At 46.9% G+C, this 19,584-nt stretch overlaps 1 protein-coding gene across 1 annotated transcript in view; it reads left to right on the top strand.

The window, feature by feature from the left end:
* Positions 1-4,374: 4,374 nt before the first annotated feature.
* PLEKHD1 (pleckstrin homology and coiled-coil domain containing D1) overlaps positions 4,375-19,584 on the top strand; it is a 28,586-nt gene continuing 13,376 nt past the window's right edge. The window contains exons 1-4 of the mRNA XM_074149709.1: positions 4,375-4,523; positions 15,150-15,243; positions 16,184-16,273; positions 16,865-16,941. Coding sequence (XP_074005810.1) covers positions 4,375-4,523; positions 15,150-15,243; positions 16,184-16,273; positions 16,865-16,941 — 410 coding nt within the window. The remainder of the gene's footprint in view (positions 4,524-15,149; positions 15,244-16,183; positions 16,274-16,864; positions 16,942-19,584) is intronic.

Genomic DNA, 19,584 nt, shown 5'->3' with positions numbered 1-19,584 from the left:
CCTAAAGAAACACTTTAAATGGGATAATCGTTGTTGGAGTGGGCTGAAGAGGGCTGCAATAAACCCTGCTTACAAGCCTTAGTACTAATCTGAATGACTCTTGCTGTAACACCTCTTGGTCAAGCTTTCTTTGCTCACTTCCAGAGGGTGAAGCTGTAAGCAGAGTTGCATTTTAGGACTGCAACAGATTTCCCATGTTCTGTTTTCTTTTTGACAGAGAAACTGAGAGTCAGTTGATCTTGAACAAAGCTTTGTACTCCTGGTGTCTGTTCTTGGAGGTGTTTCACGTGAACAGGCTTTGGTGCACGTGGTGGGCTAAGCCATGTGTCTGTCCCAGAGTTTTCCTGTGCTTATCCCTGCAGCCTGGACTTCAGTATGTAAGAGGCCCCATCTACAAAAGCTGTGTGGCAGCATGGCTCACGGGAGGGTAAATGGAGATGGGTGAGGGAGGAGATGGCCCTCTTAGCCTGCTGTATTTTGTAGAGAGCAATATTTTCGGTGATCGCTTTAATGTCCATTTGCTGAAGAACTCTTTTCTTTGAGCTCTGCAGGACAGCTCTGACTTCCCATGAGACACTGAAAATTTAATCACATGCGAAAGAAACATAATCTGTTAACGTCTCACTGAAGAGATGGATTGATGGTGTTTGCTTTTATTCTATTTAAAATAGCCTCTGTGAACAACTGTACATCTGGGAAGCTGGAGCATCATTTTGATAGGTATGTGTGACATTTTATCTTTGCAAGAGTGATATATCATAATCTAACCTTGAGCTAGATGTTCTTTTTATTTCTCCACATTGTTCCAGGTACCTGCTAATACTTCCCATAATTCCTAATGGTTCTCCGGGTTGGAAATGGCTGCAGAGCCTATCAGAAGCTGTAAGAGGAAAGGGAATCCGAACTGCAGGGCAAAATCTAAATCTTTCCAACTCTGCAGCAGCTCTGATCCAAATCTCGATTTCCTGGCCCCAGCCCAAGGATTAGTTTCTTTTCTGCACAAAGTACTATTGTAAGGCTGCCCAGAATATAAAGACATAACTTTTCACTTAAAAATAATGATGATAATACAAGTCTCCTCATTGGCTGCAGTTAACCAGTATGAGCATCCTTCAACTGAAAGGGAGTATCTTATAGCTGAAGGGTGGCCTGTGATGATGGAGTGTTAGTTCTGTGATAGCTTGCACTGCTGTCTGCTTCAACAGTTTTTTGAAATTGCTGAGCAAATTTTTATTGGCTTCATGTGTAGGAAAAATAGGGACAACATATTAGCAAAATAATTCCTGTAGCAGTACAACCTGTTTCTCTGCAGGAAGGTCTCCTGGGTAAAGCTCCAGTGTTTTCTCTCTAGGATGTACAAGCTGCATTTCTCCTACAAGCCATGTAGAATGAAACATGCCTCTAAAATGTTTAAATTATTATTTTGGAACAAAAATCTTTCAGAAAAAGAGGATGAGCCTAATCTGTACCCCTGGAACCACCTCTGGTTGCTGCGCATGTAATACATCCAACCAATTAATGGCTCTTTGTCTCTGCTGCTCTCATTGCAAGGCAATTCCACAATTCCCTTGCTGTGGCAGTTACATACCTTCTCATTTATTCATGGCCAATTTAGGCCCATTTGTTTTATTGCAACCATCGACCAATACATTACAAGGGGAAAGAACGCTTGAAACTACACAGCAGTCAAATTTTTACCTTTGATCTCATTTAAACAAGTGAAGCCCTTTTGGTTTCCTGTCATACGATGGGTTAACTATACCTGTGATCATCCCCCAAGCCCTTTTCTGCATCTCTTCAGGGCTGGGGAATCCCTTTGGCCAGAACTGTAGAGATGGGATCTTGTGTGGGTCTGGTACTTCTGGGCCTTCACTTGTAATGCTGACCATCACTGCATTTTTCTTCTTGCACTGGTGTCACACGATTGTCCAGTGAAGATCTTGTATGTTTGGATTTCCTTTCTCTGCTTTTATTAAAGGATGAGCTCCCAGATTAAATACAAATGGATTATTGTTGCACAAATGTCTCTCTGCTTTTGGGCTGTTAGTTTTCACCAAGATCTTACAGCAAAATGAAACCTGCTTGTGCTTCCTTAAGGATTTCTGTCTAGCATTGCTGGTTCCTCCTTTTTTTTTTTTTTTTTTTTTGCTTTTCGCCTCCTCTGGAGCTGCTGACTCTAAAGAATTTGCTGTGACCACTCAATCCCTCGCTTGTCCTAGAAGTTTCCAGAGGAGACATTTTTGATGTTTGAGGCTGGAGACATCTTATAGAATCATAGAATTGTCTAGGTTGGAAACGACCTTGAAGATCATCTAGTCCAACCATCACTAAACACTAAACCATGTCACTAAGCACTATGTCTACCTGTCTTTTAAATACCTCCAGGGATGGTGCCTCAACCATTTCCCTGGGCAGCCTATTCCAATGCTTAACCCTTTCAGTGTAAAAATTTTTCCTAATATCCAATCTGAACTTGGCCTTCTTACACAGGAGCTCTGTGGCTTTTCATTGCACATTTATAAATTAAGGTGATGCTGTTGGGCCCGGAATCCTTTTTAGCCTTTGTGCAACATAATTCCAGGGAAACTTTTCCCTCCCCTGAAATCCTGGTTATGAGCAGTATTTTCTTTTCACTGTGGTGTGTATAATGGTCACTATAGCATTAATACTTCTCTTCTGCAATGCAGGGTTGTATTCAAGGTTTGGGGCTCAGGTGAGATGGAGACATATCTGCTGCTCTCCCCTGTTCCCCACCCTCTCCCTTAATGTCACTCTGAGATGGGATTTGCTGCTGCTTGGGACATGTCCTGTCTGGGACCGAAAGGCCAGTCAAAGCGAGGGTGAGAGAAAGTAACAAAGCACTGAGTTTGCTTACTCCCTCGTTTAGTGATCAATAGTGACTTTTATCAGGGACCTGCATCTATCATATTTCCCCAGTACCAAGTGCAGCCTGTGAGCCTGAGGCAGACAGTCTGCCTTTCCTCCACTTGAGGTGCTTTGCAAGTGCCTGTGACCATGCGAAGCTAAGTGGGCCTGTGCCCAGTGCTGTGACCTAGCCTGTGGCACATCCCAGGTTTCTAATCTCCGGGAATGAGAAAGGACCGTGTCTCTGCAGCCTGTCACTTCTGAATAACTGCATTGGGAAGGGCTGACATTTAGCAATTACAGCACCAACATTGATACACATGGGATGACGTAGGTCAAAACGGGAGGAGATGCCTCACAGCATGTGTGTGTCTCTGTTCGTTATACGAGCCCCCAAAACTCCAGATGCTTTACCAGGCACAATGCAGTTCTTCCCCAAATCCCAGTGCTGCAGGAAGGCCAGATGCAGGAAGGAACAATATGATGCTCATGTACTTTCCTGTGGGCATTACAAAAGCCAGGGGCGTTCTTTTGGAGGACTGATTCTATCTGTGCAGGGAGGGAGGGTTTCAAGAGAGGAGCAAGGACTTAGGGAACCAGAGTAAAAAGCTTGTTGTGGGAGTACTAAACAGGAGATGAATGGAGGCTCGCCTGAGCTGTGTGACGTATTCCTATGTCTCTGTGCTGTGGCTGAGAAGGAGCTGGTACCTGAGAGGCTGGGCAGAGGCTGCACTTGCCACATCCCTGAGGTGCAGCAAGACACAGAGGTGGGCAGAATTTTGATGCTCTAACTTTGATCAGCAATGGCCCTTTAAGGCTGAGCAAGGCGTGCAGCATGGACACTGCCCAGTCCAAACCGCAGCCACTGAGCTGTACCCGGGTGGGCAGTGCCAGGCTGGCACAGCAGAAGCCTCCCGATGCAGAGGGAATGTGATTGAACTTGCTGGTGCCCACCCACTCTGCTCCCCTTTTCCTCAGGACAAATGAGGAGAACCCGTCTCCAAGTGCAAGATTTTTGGGGTATGTGTCAGAGTAAGAGATACCTGACAGTAAACCGTCCGCCTTGCCCTGATTTCTGCCTGGGATGCTGCAATGTCGAGTGAAATAACCTTCCAAACTGGCTCTGGTGCAGAGGTATTTTGGTTTATATTATTGCTGGGAGCTTTCTCTCTGGTGACCTCTTTCTGCTTCTCTGTGTTCCTAATCTCTGGCTCTCTTTACTCTCTCTTTTTTTTTTTTTCTTTCATTTTTTTTTTCCCTTTGCCTGGGATGTGTGCTGTCTGTAATGCATCAGGAAGTAATACGCAATGAGGAAACTCTCATCATCTGTGCATCAGGGAGAGAATTATTGACTGAGTGCTGAGCAGTCAAGTTATTGATTCAAACCATAGCCCAGTCTCTCTGTCTGCCGCTTGGAGTGGCTGGTTATGTCCTTCTGGTTCACTGCATTTAATCGGATTCCCTGAGCTGCAGCGCAGAGGGGGAGAGATAGAACCAGATCCATCTATAATGTTTGCTTCAAAATCCAGCTCCGTATCCCCTTCTCCGTCCATGGAGCAGGCAGATTCAGATGCCCTGGACATCAGCACCAAAGTGCAGCTGTACGGCGTGCTCTGGAAGAGACCTTTTGGGAGGCAGTCGGCCAAATGGTCCAGGAGGTAAGCCACAGTTGCTGAGGGATGCTCAGGTGGAATACAAAGCCGAAGGGTGCTGAGGTGAGTTGGAGCCCAAGTGCATAGCTCTTCACGTGCAGCTAGCCAGGCAGAGACAAGGAGTGAAACTTTGGGCTTAGCTTCCCTGCTGTTCTGAGTCTGCTTTACACACATGGCACCCCCATGTACTTCCTTCTTTACCTACCCAGACCCTGTGCTACACGCACCTCGGGGTGGGAACAGAGACTAGCTGCCTCCTCTGGATAATCCCCCTGCAATCATTTCATGAAAGAGGGAGAGTCAGCTCATGTATTTTGCCCCCAAACTGCCCGACTCTGTTTATTAGCACTTGTTAAAGGTCTTTGGGTTCTTTGGGTGTGAGAGGGCCAGGCTGAGCTGACCGTGCATGTGGGGCTGTGTGTGCGTGTGTATGGGCTGCAGGGGTTTGTGGACCAGCAGCAGTGCTGCTGTGCTGTGTGGCAGTGACGGCACGCTGGGACCAGCAGATGCAGACTCTTCCCTGGGGGGAAGGTGGCTCTGAATTCAGCGCTACAGGCTTGGGGCAGAGTGGCTGGAGAGCTGCCTGGCAGAAAAGGACCTGGGGGTGTTGGTCGACTGTCGGCTGAACATGAGCCAGCAGTGTGCCCAGGTGGCCAAAAAGGCCAACAGCATCCTGGCCTGTATCAGGAATAGCGTGGTGAGTAGGACCCGAGAAGTGATTGTCCCCCTGTACTCGGCACTGGTGAGACCCCACCTCGAGTACTGTGTCCAGTTTTGGGCCCCCTACCACAAGAAGGACATTGAGGTGCTGGAGCAGGTCCAGAGAAGGGCAACGAAGCTGGTGAGGGGTCTGGAGAATAAGTCTTACGAGGAGAGGCTGAGGGAGCTGGGGTTGTTCAGTCTGGGGAAGAGGAGACTGAGGGGAGACCTTATCGCTCTCTACAAGTACCTGAAAGGAGGCTGTAGAGAGGCGGGGGTCGGTCTCTTCTCCCAAGTTACAGATGATAGGACAAGGGGCAATGGCTTCAAGTTACGCCAGGGGAGGTTCAGGTTAGATATTAGGAAATATTTCTTTACTGAAAGGGTTGTCAGACATTGGAATGGGCTGCCCAGGAAAGTGGTTGAGGCACCATCCCTGGAGGTATTCAAGAGAGGAGTTGACATGGTGCTCAGGGATATGGATTAGTGTTGGGTGGTGTTTTGTGTGTGTTTTTTTGTTTGGTTTTTTTTTGTTGGGTTTGGTGGTTAGTGGTTTTTTTTTTGTGTGTGTTGTTTTTGTTTTTTTTTGTTTTTTTGTTTGTTTAATCGGTTGGACTAGATGATCTTAAAAGGTCCCTTCCAACCTAGGTGATTCTGTGATTCTGTGAATTCTCTCCCATCTAGTGCCAGGGAGTTGTGAGCTGCTGTGTGTTGTGTATCAGCAGCCAGGACGTCTGGAGCTGGAAAGCATTTCCTATAACCTTTTACCAAGGGTGGAAGTATGTTCTGTAATGCTGAAGTGAGGGGTTGCTTTGAGGCATAAAGTCAACGTAATTTCTTCATGTGAATCACTGAATCTCCCAGGAGAGTTTTCCGCTGGTTGTCAAATGATGAGACACGACTGTTTATGGATGGGTACTTGCACAGAAACATGGTACAGCTCTTCCTCATTGCTCACTGGTGTTACATGATCCAATGGATTATACCTTCCAGCATTCCTGGATGGCAGATTAATGTCACTGCTGATAGACATCACTCAGATGCCGAGAAACTTGCATTTTCACCCTACCACTGCCAGAGACGTTTTGCAACCTGGGATTTGTAGTACTTATCCACCTCTAGTAGTTTCATATCTGTAGATGAAAAAGTCTGCAAGAAAAGCAAGGTAATGTTGTTTTCTCCCCCCCACCTCCTTCCCCGCTTTACACTGGGGAGAGGCACAAACGAGTCATTAACAAATGGCAGCACAGGAAGCCTGAGCTAGCTTTGGAACTGAAAGACAGGTTTGTAGCCTTTGTAGCATAGTGTGTCTGAAGGCTTTTCAGAAGAAGAAATTAATAAATTGACCTGCACCTGAGCAATGTCTGTTGGTGCCTCTGGTACTCACCTTCCATGTGTGCCTTTTTGCTGCAGCCTGCAGTGTAGACACAACACATCAAATCCACTTCTAAACCCAGCTTTCCCAGTCCTGCTCAGTGCTACTCAGTCTAAACCTGTGAAGATGGCATGGCCTGAAAAACAGTTACATGTTGCTTGGGAAGCAATTTTGTGTTTGTAGACATCTTCGACCTGCAGGTTTTATTCTGTGTTCCCCCCGGCCTCCCAAAAACAATGGCCTTTTTTCACCCAGGAAAGAATTCCTGCTGATGCTCCCTACTCAGCTCCCAAACATTGATATTTAAATGAATTATGTCTGGAAACTAATGTGGCTGTGTTATGGAAAAGAAGTGGACAGAATAGCGAAGGGGAAGGTAATTTGCTATGGCGGAGACATTCTTAAAAGGCTTTCTTCTTCCTAATCAAAATTTCTTGCAGGCAAATGGCCCATCTCTTCTCTCTCTGTCATTATTTATTTAGTGCTGTTTTATTCCTAGAAGTCACCCCCACCTTCAGTAAGTGGTAAATGTTGTAGTGGTAGCAGGTGGGAAAAGATGGGGAGGTGACCGTGGGGCAAGGGTGATGAGGAAGGTGAGCTGCAAGCATGGCAGCTGGGTGTCCTGGGGGAACAGAGACAGGTCAGTGGGAAGTGAACGCAGGGAATCTGTAGGGTTTGGAAGGAAAGGATTTCTGGACTAAAAAGGCTGCAACAGGAGGAATGATAAATTTTTTTATCACAGGAACGATTTGTTTTGAAGTAAAAAATCTTGCATCTTATAATAAGTCATTTGGTCATTATGGGGAGAAAAAGGAGGAATCGTCCATTTCCCCCGCTTCCCCCCCGTGTCCAGCAAGACACAGCAGGTCAAGTGCATTATTTTATGAAGAGGAGAAGAGATGTTTCCCACTCCAGTTAAATTAAGAGGAAAAAAAATGACTATTGCTAGATAGAGCTGAGAATCTCTGAGCAATGTAGATTTTGTTCTGAAATCTTGGATTACTACTTTTATCTATTTGGTATTTACAGGTAGTACCTCTGCTGTAAAGTAATTTTGCACTGGACAATAGTACTACTCCCTGTCCCGAGGAAAGTGTCCCAAGCTATGGGAGATAAACCAGCATGGAATGAGAAGATGACAGTCAGCCATATAGATGCGTCTGTGTGGCTGTCAAGATGTGATACTTTACTGGCTTGATCCCATTCATTTGGCTGTAGCAACAGTGCTGCTGGAGGCTCTGAAAAGAAAAGCAAGTGTTTAAGGGAAGGATGGTGGCTGACTGGATAATGGATCAAGAAAAAAAGTCCAGGCATGGTGTCCAGTGCTTTGGTGATTGAAATCCCAGGTCTGGGGATTTTGCAGCAGCAGAGGCTGTGCAGGGAGCAGGAAGGGATAGCGGAGCCTTGTTGTTTTAGTCAGGGCTGGCATCTGATGGCACCTGAGAGGACAGCAAGACTTGACATGAGGTGGTTGTCTGGAGCATTTTCAGTCCTTTCCCCTGCCCACACAATGGTCTGTCCGGCAGCCTAAGTGTGTGTCTGCTGCCTTGAGTTCTGACCCAGAGTTCTGGCACTGGAGCAACATGCCTGGGTTTATCTGCCGGGGATGGCATCTGAGCATGCTGCCTTTCAGAGCTTTGTTTCGAAATGCCATTAGCAGCATCCTAGCTCCTATCTCGCCAAGCGAAGAAGGTCTATTCCTTGGCTAATGTGGATTTTCTTTCCTTGTAAAATAATACCCTTCTAAGAGACATGCAATCATCTTCTGAATTTACTGGTGCTTTTGACCAGTACAGTTGAAGCTTGGGTCACTGCTGGAGTGGCTTTGGAAAGTCATAGTCTCTGTCCTTGACTTCTGGTCCTCCTCTTCCCACCAAGCTGCACCCCATTCTTAATTCCAATTAACAACAAGCAGTTTAGCCTTCTTCCTATGACAAAAGTTGTATACTGGTAACAGCATCAGCCTGGCGTGGAGTCTGGAATGAAATGTACAAGGTACGTACCTGCCCTGCATGTGGCATGAATAGGGCGCTGTAGCTTTGCAGGTAGGAAGTGACAAGTTCCTCTCTACTGTGAATAATTCTGGTCCCACATAGAAATGTCAGACTCTAATCTGACTGTCACCATTCAGGTGTGAGACTTTGGGGCCAAGGGGGACAGTTCCAGGAGGCCATCTGCTCAGTGGTCAGCTGGAGTAAGAAAGCAAGATGAAACACAAAATATGCCTATACCTCGGAGTAAATCCGTCAGGGATTCCAGGTTGCTGCTGGAAGGAGGCAAACACAGCACAGTTAAGAGAGAAATTTTATTCCTCTTGGGCCAGACCTGCCTGTGGCACTGCAAAGCATGCACAGAGCCTTGTCCAACAGAGTGGCTACCAACAGTCACCGGATGCGGTCGCAGGACAGATGGAAAGGATAATTGTTTAGGACTGTTTTCTGCTCTAAAAAACCCAGAAAACAGGCAGCGCGGTTCCCACTGCAGAGCAGTGTGCGTGCACGCCTGCGTGAGGCATGGGCAGCAGGGCTGCGAGTCAAGCAGACCCTGTGGTCCCCGCTCGTCATTGCAGACTGCCCACTGGGCTGGTTGCTGCCAGGAAGCATCCACCCCTTCCCGCTCGCTCCCTGCCTGGCGCCAGGCAGGCAGGAAAGCCTGGGGCTGCTGGGAGAGGAAGAGCAAGGGACAGGTATAGTGGTCTCTGAGCTGACTTGCTGATATAGATCTTTTGCCCATCATTTTCCTGAGCTGTCCCCAGAGAGAGATAACTGGGCTGATCTAGTAACTGGGTTTTGCTGCCTCTGCTCCTGGACTGGTGCCCAGAAAGCCACCATTGGAAGGAAAGACCTGTGAGACCGCTGCAGTTTTATAATGTAAATACTTGACATGGGCCATTGTCACTTCAAAAGCTTTTGCAAAGATTAGCTAACTAATCTCCTTACCCCTCTGACTCAAAGAAAGCACTTTATCTCCAGAGATGAGGTATCTCTACTGGTCCAGTATGGAGCTGTTGTGTCTAATCCTGGCAGATCATGTCCCTGGCTTTGCATCCAAGTCACTTGGATTGTTACTGTTCCTCCGCTATTCCAGTGTAATTACACTGCGGTTTTGGTGGTTTCTTAGTGCAGGATCTGACCATGGGGGATGGACAACCCAAATGAGTTGACCATGTGTGAATGGCTTTTGTGTTACTTGTGCTGCGCATGGAGCATGCATGGTTGTACCGGCTCTTCTCACCTTCACTGCTGCTCTCCAGGCTTTTTGAATGCTGTTTTTTAGTTTCTTCTTTTCTGGTGTCTTGTTTTTATTCAAAATCTTCCCCGTCTTACCAGCCCTCTCTTTTATTTCACTGGCACACCTCTGCCTAATTTGGATATGTGTTCAGTGTCTCTCAGTCCTAACTGGGTGTCTCTCCCCGTTCTCCCTTGGTCATCTTTGGCCTTTCTGCTCCTGCTCACCTGGTTGTTGCTTCAGTCTTCATCTTGTTTGAGTCTTGTAACTCTTTCTCCTCTGCTCACTTCATCCCTCTTTCCATCATGCTGCACCAATTATCCTTGTGTCGTGGATGGAGACATTGTCCTGAAAGTCAAAGCGGTAATCTTAGTTGCTTAGGTGTTGCCTTCCAGATAAGGATAGATGAGGGCATATAGCATGAAGATGTTATGTCCATCGGCTAATCAGGTTTTCAATGGTTTTCCTTTATTATTTGCTGTAGAGTTTTGTTGTTACTTTTCTAAACTCCTATTTTGTATGTTTTCATTCCAAATCCCCATAGATTTTATTCATGTCTGTGAGGTCAGGGATCTAAAAGTTTATTAAACTGCCAGAGGCACATCAATTCTGAGAGATCTGTGCTATGCTTTGTGCTCGGTTTTGTTTTGTTTTTGTTTCCCACTGGAGCATAATCTATACTATGGGGATTATCGGGAGCACTGAGCAGACAAAGTATGCAACAAACTAAACCCTGGCTTTAACTGGTGGCTAACATTTAGATTAAAAATAAGACATAGTTAAAGATCGGTATCTTTACCTGTCTTGCAAATGTTTCTTGAGGATGTTCAGACCGAAAAGTCTGTTGAAAGTGATGAATAGACTTTCTCCATTTCATGTGATGTGTTGTTTCTTATTCCTTAGTTTTGTGCCCACAGTATCTGCTTCACTCTGACTCGCTGCACTAAGCACAGTCTGTTGGCCAGGCAGGATCTGTTTGATCTTTATAAATGTTATTTCTGTATTTATTGTGCGGATGGGGTAATACATCCCTCAAAAAACAAGTCCTTGTTGAACTAGGCATTAGAGACACATAGTGAAGATGCAGCCATTCATAAGAAGGCTTTCTCATAGAGTTAATGACAAGAGGTAGGAGGAAAAATGAAACAGGAAGGCAGAACGCTGCTCCTTAGGCTAGGGAAATGATGTGGGCAGGAGGAACCAAGACCAAGCCCTGTCTGCTGTGTAAAGGTCTCTGCCTTGGCCTGGGTTAGCTCTGCCCCTGCTGCAGGGGTCATGGCTGCCTTTGCCATTAATGCAAATATAACAGAAAATGCCAATCCTGGTTTCACACAGAGGTGGAACCTCGATGAATACGCTCTATCAGGAACATGTTCCAGAGATGTGCCTAATGCATCCACTAAATGGGCTTTGTCTGCCAGTGTCTCAAAGTTGTGTGAGCAGTTCAGCTCCCTCACCTTGTCTGGGACACTTCTTCCCATCCCTGCCTGCTGTCATGAGGAAACCCTTCTAGGCCTTGATCTGTGATGCTGGAAAGAGACTTAGGATGGAGGTTCCTATTACAAGGAAAACAAGCCATGTCCCATGGACAGTCTATCTCCCTGTCCATCTTAGGCAACTCTTACAGTAACACAGAGGGAGTTTGGATGGCTGCCACAGGTGGGGTCGTGCGTTGCTTTCCCAGCTGAGGGGACATCAGCTGCAGCTCCTCTGGGAGGTACACTGGGATCTGAGCCTGGGATGGAAGTGAGATGGTCCCCTGGGTGGAAGGTGAATAGTAATTGTTCCTGCTCAGATAACTTGCTGGACAGGCTGCACTGGGAACGAGCACTTTTTGTTCCTCTAACTAAAGCTCAGTGCGGAAGAGTGATTTTCGCACTAAGTTGTGCTGTTCTCTCTAGAGAGATTTTGCCAGGCTGTGATTGGGAACAAGAGGCGAGATTAGGCAGTCAACCATGATGTTCCTGGAGTATCAAGTGAGAAGACGGAGTCCTGCTGAGACAGCAAGCTGGCTGCTTCTCCCCACATCTGATGTCAACACGAACAGATATAGATGAGCAGGCAAGGAGATGAAAAAATTTGGGGCACATGAATGGCTGCTGATCTTTGTTATGTTCTGAAGATTTCTGGATGTAAATATGCAGATTCATAGATTCATAGGTTGGTCCAGGCCGGAAGGGACCTCCAAAGGTCATCTGGTCCGACCTCCCCGCAGTCAGCAGGGACACCCCCAACTAGACCAGGTTGCCCAGGGCCTCGTCGAGCTTCACCTTGAATATCTCAAGGGAAGGGGCCTCAACCACCTCCCTGGGCAACCTGTTCCAGTGTTCCACCACCCTCATGGTAAAGAATTTTTTCCTAATATCCAATCTAAATCTCCCCTTCTCCAGCTTAAAACCATTGCCCCTCATCCTGTCGCTGCAGGCCTTTGTAAACAGACCCTCCCCAGCCTTCCTGTAGGCCCCCCTCAGGTACTGGAAGGCTGCTACGAGGTCTCCCCGGAGCCTCCTATTCTCCAAGCTAAACAACCCCAGCTCCCTCAGTCTGTCCTCATAGGAGAGGTGCTCCAGCCCCCTGATCATTTTGGTGGCCCTCCTCTGGACCCGCTCCATCAGGTCCATGTCCTTTCTATATTGAGGGCTCCAGACCTGCACACAGTACTCCAGGTGAGGTCTCACCAGAGCAGAGCAAAGTGGCAGAATCACCTCTCTGGATCTGCTGGCAACACTTTTGATGCAGCCCAGGATGTGATTGGCCTTTTGGGCTGCGAGAGCACATTGCCTGCTCATGTCCAGCTTCTCGTCAATCAGCACCCCCAAGTCCCTTTCCTCAGGGCTGCTTTCTAATACCTCATCCCCCAGTCTGTATTTATACTGAGGATTGTTTCTTCCCAGGTGCAGAATCCTGCACTTGCTTTTGTTGAACCTCATGAGGTTCATCTGGGCCCACCTCTCCAGCCTGTCCAGGTCCCTCTGAATGACATCCCGTCCCTCCGGTGTATCGACAACACCACACAGCTTGGTGTCATCTGCAAACTTGCTGATGGTGCTCTCAATCCCTCTGTCTATGTCTTTGATAAAAATGTTAAACAGTACTGGTCCCAGGACGGACCCTTGAGGGACACCACTAGTCACTGCTCTCCATCTGGACTTAAAGCCATTGAGTACCACCCTCTGGGTGCGACCATTCAGCCAATTCCTTATGCACCGAACCGTCCACCCATCAAATCCGTATCCCTCCAATTTGGCAAGTAGAATGTTGTGAGGAACTGTGTCAAAGGCCTTACAGAAGTCCAGATAGATTACATCCATAGGTCGCCCCTTGTCTACTGACCTAGTCACTTCATCATAGAAGGCCACTAGGTTAGTCAGGCAGGACTTGCCCCTAGTAAAGCCATGTTGGCTGTCCTGAATCATCCCCCTGTCCTCTATGTGCCCAAGCATGGCATCCAGAAGGATCTGTTCCATGATCTTCCCAGGCACAGAGGTGAGGCTGACAGGTCGGTAGTTCCCAGGGTCCTCCTTTCTTCCCTTTTTAAAATGTTTAATGACATTTTGGAGCAGGCACGCAGTCTGTCCAGAGCTTGATCTTGCTGCAGGCATTCAGAAGTTCAGCGCTCTGTCCTCTATCTTCCAGTCCCTCTGTGAGCCCATGGCTCGCATTTCCACAGCATGTGACAATTGCACCTGTGTTGCCAGAGCCATGACAGAAGAGCGAGAGATAGGAGCTAGTGGAAGTGCTAAAGCTTTCTCATGAGCATAATAATGGTAACAATTATTAATTATAAGTATAATGATAATTCTCTTCCCACTTCAAATTTTTTCTTTAGCTTTAGGAGCTAAAGTGGTACCAAGTTGCTGTGCTCATCTGCACTGGTGGCAGTGCTTGGCTGCATCGGACCGAGGCCTTGGCTTCAGTAGAGGACTGGGGTGGGATGTGCACATGGAGGTATTGGAATTGCTCTCGTGGATCAGACCTCTGGGTCCATTGCCCATCTTTGTGTCTTCAGAGGAAGGTGCAGGAATCCCTGGGCTACACAACTGGAAAGAGCTGCCTGGAGAAGTCTCTTTCTGATTCCTCTTAGTGGAGTCTTTCCACCCAGAAGCGGGAGGGTTTCCTGGGGATCTTCTCATTATTCACAGAAATGCCTTATCCTTTCCAGATCCCTCACTAGCTCCTGTCCTTGGGACCACATGAAAGTGATTTACACAGCAGTGTTTTGTGCAGTGTAAAAAGGCATTCTTTATTAATTTTCAGCTTATTGCATTTCACTTTCCAAATCCCTCTTTCCTCATGCCAGAAAATGTGCAGAACAGTGTAACACATTTTCTTTGTCATTTACTCTTTTGAAACCTCCCTATGAACCTAGTCTCCATCTTTTCAGCTGCTCTTTGGCATTTTTGGGTGCTGCAGATTTAGACCAAATTTAAGCTAAGTCGGATATCTCTCCCCTGTACCACTGTCTGCAGGCTAAATGCAACCTCTCCCAGGGGCATTTTAAACATCCCAATAAGCTAAAAGTGGCAGTCCTTTAATCACAATTTTGAGAACACACTCCAGTAAATTAGAGGCTTGGTTTGCAGAAGTTGTGATATTTTGTGGCTACTATACAGTGCTCATCAGAGCATACCTAAGGCTAACTGAGCAGAACAAGGCACATTTTAATGTGATGCATATGACAAAAAAGAATTTCAATTTCCTTTGTATTTACAAAGGTCAACGACAGGAGACTCTGCCAGGAGCTATGCTTAAAAACATCTCTTAAAATTTATTTCTGCTCCTGAGTGCTGTCATGGCCAGTATTTTGCCTCGAGAGTTGCTTGGGGATGCTACCCTGTGATTCCCCCCTATGCTAAAATGGGAGGAAAGAGGGTGGCAGGGAGTAAATAACAAAAATAAGCTTTTAGTTGCTCTTAACCCATGTGAGAGAGACTCCAAAAAAGGAGCAGGTTGCTTCTAGTAGGTTGAATCCAACACACAGGCTACACAGAGGACACACAGGTCAGGATGCCAAAAGGCTTTGGCTGTGCTCCTGTCTTGGGCGCAGACCACCGTCCCATTCCCCTGTGAGTAAATGATGCTAGGGTTGGCCTTTAGCACTGGTGCATGCACGCTGCCATAAACTGGAAGCACAAAGCACTTGAACTTGGCACTTAGCGTTAAGCACTAGCTCTTGGCTATGAACAGAAGTGAGGCACCTCACATTAGGCTTAGATGGGAACAGTAAATTCTTCTGCTCAGAATGCAGCTTTAGTTAGGCAGAGATTTTCTTGTGCTGTGAACCAGGACCTCTATTCTAGCAGAGTTCTTTTCCTTTCTCTGTCTTAAAGGTTCTTCATCATTAAGGAAAGTTTCCTGCTCTACTACGCTGAGAGTGAGAAGAAGAGTTTTGAAAGCAATAAATACTTCAATATCCACCCCAAGGTGAGGAGTGTTTGCATAGGAGAGGGGTTTGTTTTGTTTCTAGCTTCCCTCCACCTCCCTGGGCCCAGCAAGTGAAAAAGGGGTAAGTCACAAACTTCTCACAGATCCAAGGAAGCCTCAAAAAAAGCAAGAATCATGTCAGTACTTCTTTGGACTTCTTAATGATTCAGCAGGTACATGACTTTAATATGGGTTTTTTTTTTTTGCCTGATAGTAGATGTATGCCCTTGTTTTCATGACCCCCCAGTCAAATAATCTTATGACTATGAGACTACTGTTGGCAAAGCCAGTGGTGGGGCTAACAGCTTCGGTTGCTGCTTGTTTCCAGCCTGTACTTGCACTCATAAGCAGTGGCAGCCAACCCTTACATGCCCTCAGCTCCAAGAAGCAGTCTCCGTAGCTCTACCACCTGGAGCTCTCATGGAGAGACTCTTTGGTCTTAGTCTGCTTTTATCCTCTGTAGTCACTGGAAGATGATGGAGCGCGTGTGCTTCCAAAGGTGCCGATTTCACCCAGCCTGGTGAGGGGTTGCAGGCTACCTGTCTGTCCCCACACAGAATGTGTGGGATGTTGACCTACTGGTGGTGACTAATGGATGCACAACCTGTCTCATGCTACCACACTGTCTCTGCAATGTCTGCCCCTGTTGGGAGATCACCTCCTGCTTGATGAAAGAGCTCCCACTTGCATCTTCTAGCTAGAGGCCTTCCCTCCAAGCTGAATGCAGGAGAGACATCTTTACCCCCTTTCGGATACCTCTTGGAGGTCTGGTGGTGGTAGGAGTCCCTCTGCTTTTCTGTGTGTGTATTGCCCCTCCTGGGGTAGCCAAGGCAGGGCAGGGGCCCACACGTGACCAAGGGGGAAAGTTCAGCTTCTGGTTAGTTGGTAGTATCTATATTTGATTCTGCTGACTGATTGGTGTGCTCTGTTTCCTCCTCAGGGTGTCATACCCCTGGGAGGCTGCATCGTGGAACCTAAAGAAGAGCCCAACATGCCTTATGCCATAAAGATCTCTCATGAAGACTTCCATGTAAGTAGACTTTTTCTTTCTCAAAAAAAAAAACCAAAAAAAAAAACCACCAAACAAAAAACCAACCAACCACAACAACAAAATCCAAAAATGACCACCACAAAACATTTTATTGCTGATGAGCAGAGCTGGATTGGCAGTCTTTCCCACCCCACCAATGTGTGCCTACCCTCTCTGGGCAGACTATCCTGAGACAGGGTGGCTTAGCATCCAAAGTCCCCTCAAGGCTTTGCTGCTACTCCTGCTTTGACAACATACAAGGAAACTTGCTCTTTCTGACAGCAGGTCTTATGGTACTAGCAGACCTGTAGACAGATATTCCAGAGCCCTAGAGCTCATGTCACCGTGTCATTTTATTCCTACCATGACCAATTGCCATGTGTATCTCTTTCCAATGTGTGGAAGCCTGGGTCATATTTGCTCTCATATGATGCCTCCCACAGAGGTGGAAGCCTGTGGTGGGGTCTCCTCCCACCATAGCTGTGCTAGCTGTGTCCAGTTCATGCCCTGAGTGCACAGAGGCGCATAAGGCACCAGCCTCTCTAATTTGGGTTTTTTTCCCTTTCCTTCACCTCCCCTCCCCTCTTCTAGGGTAACATTGTTCTAGCAGCCGAATCAGAATTTGAGCAGGCTCAGTGGCTGGAGATGCTACAGGAGTCTGGAAAAGTGTAAGCTTCTTTCTGTTCCTTATTCTCTTTGATCTGCTCTGTAGATGTGTAAAGGATAAAGAGGGAAAAGCCTGACTAGAAGGACTACAGGGAGGCAGAGAAACTCCCCAAGACTAGTGAGACCCTTATTGTCTCCTGGACCCATCCTTTTCCTAAATGAGAAAGCTGACACAAAGCTTCCCACGTTGGTGTGCAGTGTGACTATGCTCCATGGGACACAAGATCCATGGCAGAGATCTGGCACCCACTCAGCACGAGCAGGCTCAGCCACCACAGAGGAGGAGGGACCCAGATTCAGCCCTTGAGTAATTAAAAGATTTTCCTTCGGTAGCATAGGTCTGCACTTGCCTTCATCAATGGTAGACTTAACTATTGCCAAGAGCAATAATTTGGGGGTCAAGTTAATCTTTCAAATATGTATGGGAGGAAAGGAGAGTGGCTGCACAGCTCAGGGGGAGTTCTCACAAGCACGCCCTGTGCAACTGCTTATTTCACACTGCCAGCTTTTTCTCCAGTACTTGCTCCGATATTCCAGCACTATAGTGCTTAAAACAGGAGCTAGAGCGGTGGCTGCTATCATTCAGCAGACTACCTGCACTTGGCTGAAAATCTGCCTGAGACACCCCCTTTTCTCCCCTCTCTGTTTCTGTTCTTGCATCAGAGGAGGAGGGTGATGCAGCTCCAGCCTAATGAGTGCTGATGAGAGGCTGCATGTGAGGAGAAGCACAGATTGTGATTTACGTTTGCAAGGTCAGGTTGGGAGCCAAGCAGCAGCCAGAAAGGCACAGTATGGGCCAGTAAATTGATCTGCAATCAATTGGAAAGCTAAAAGGACACAGCTGAAATCTTGTAGGCAACCTGTTTTAGCGCCCTGTTGTTCCTGGATGGAGATTGTACTGTGGATGACACTGCAGCACTTACAGGTTATTGTGATCATCCTGCAGTCTCCCTCATTATTTAAAACTAACCAAAGAAAAAAAAAAACTGACTCACTCTTAAAAAAAAACCCCAACACCCCGACTTCATAGACTGAGATTTTGTTAAATAGGGGAAGAGTTAAAAATATACCCAGAATGGGAAACATCTTCTATCCTCTTTCCATTGTTTCAGTTTTGTCTGCTGCCTCTTTACATCTGGGGCTGGGTGGTGTGTGTGCACCTGCCTGTGCAGCTGCTTGTTACCTCCACCATCACAGTCTGCTCAGTGGTGCCTTCAGCTCTTCGCTCCTCTCCAAGTCTCCTGGTTTGATAAGGGAAACCTCTTATTCAATGTGGGGGGGACCTGATGGTCTCTCCACCCTCCTAATGTGTTGTGGCTGGGACTTACCACATCTGCCAGATCCTGAAAGCCTTTCAGAAAGGCACGAAGCCCTTAGTCCCAGCCGGCCATACTCTCTTCCCATGCAGAGAGGCCTTTGCTGTGGCTAGTGGGGGAGAGGAGCACACATATGCTCTCTATGCCCATAGTGGCACTCCCTGCACTGGTTAAAAGTAGACTTCATGGGCAATGGGGGGAACAAAAAAAAAATAATCACCAACTGGTTTTTGTCAGGAGAAAGGTATGAAATAGGACATGGTTGAGCCCAGCTGAGAATAATGTTGAGTGCTTGTTCTGAGAAATGTGCTAGCAGTTGCCACACCATATGTGTACCTGTGACACTTTGCTTGGGCCATTTTGATTGGCATAAAAAATGACCTGGTAATTTGGGAAGGAGGAAAAATTGGGTTGTCCTAGTTCTCTCTTGTTTTCTGGAAGATATTTGTGGCTACTGCTGGAAAAGAACCAATTCAGACTTGGGAATTTCTACCAGTGACTCAGTACGTGTGAAATCACTCAAGGTGCTATTTCCTACTTGCATCCTGTTGTCTTCTAAGCAAAGGTCCCTTCCCTATCTCTATCCCTTTAGGCCCTTGGCAAAACTATGCTCCTTCCTTTCTTGACCCTCACACCCTCTACTTAGGCAGCCCTACCTTCATATAGCCTGTCTCCTTGGGTGGCCCTTCCTTTGTGTCACCTCTTTCCTCATCCCCATAAATATACGGATGATTATCCATCCTGGGCTGTTGCGTAGGTAACATAACACATATGTCCCATGGACCATGAAGTGCTAAGTGTCTCCAAAAATTGGGTGTGGATGCTCTCAAGAAAGATAAAATGCAGGCAAAGCTGGAGAGATGTTCCCAGTGCTGCAAAAGGACTGGAACAGATATGGTTTGGGCTGTGTAGCAAACAGAGATACTTTGGGGTTTTTTCAAAGTGTATTGTAAGGGCACTTTCTACTTGTCCCAAGAGCCTTCCCAACCCTGTGCTTTCCAGGACTTCAAGCAATGTGGCTTTTTCTGATGAGAACTCACTTGGTAAGAAGTACAAAATAAAAAAAGTACTTGCTCTCCCCTCAGCTGCAGTCGGAGCCTGTACCTCCCTGCAGATGTGCTTACACACTAGCACTGGTTACAGTAGTTAAAAGGAATAAAAGCTCAAATCTACACACTGATACCAGCGCATCTTCTAAGTTATACAGCTGTGGGTGTAGTAACCTTTGAGTTACAGACAAGGAAGCATCTTGTTAGGCTGGGGAAGGGAGCACTGAGAAAGTGGATCTAATAAACAGACACCTTAAAGGCTACAGCCGTTTTGAAACCC

This window comes from Numenius arquata, chromosome 6, assembly GCF_964106895.1.
Source record: "Numenius arquata chromosome 6, bNumArq3.hap1.1, whole genome shotgun sequence".
Lineage (NCBI taxonomy): Eukaryota > Metazoa > Chordata > Aves > Charadriiformes > Scolopacidae > Numenius > Numenius arquata.
The sequence above is the reverse complement of the archived record's forward strand: the minus strand, read 5'-3'. Positions and strand labels throughout refer to the sequence as shown.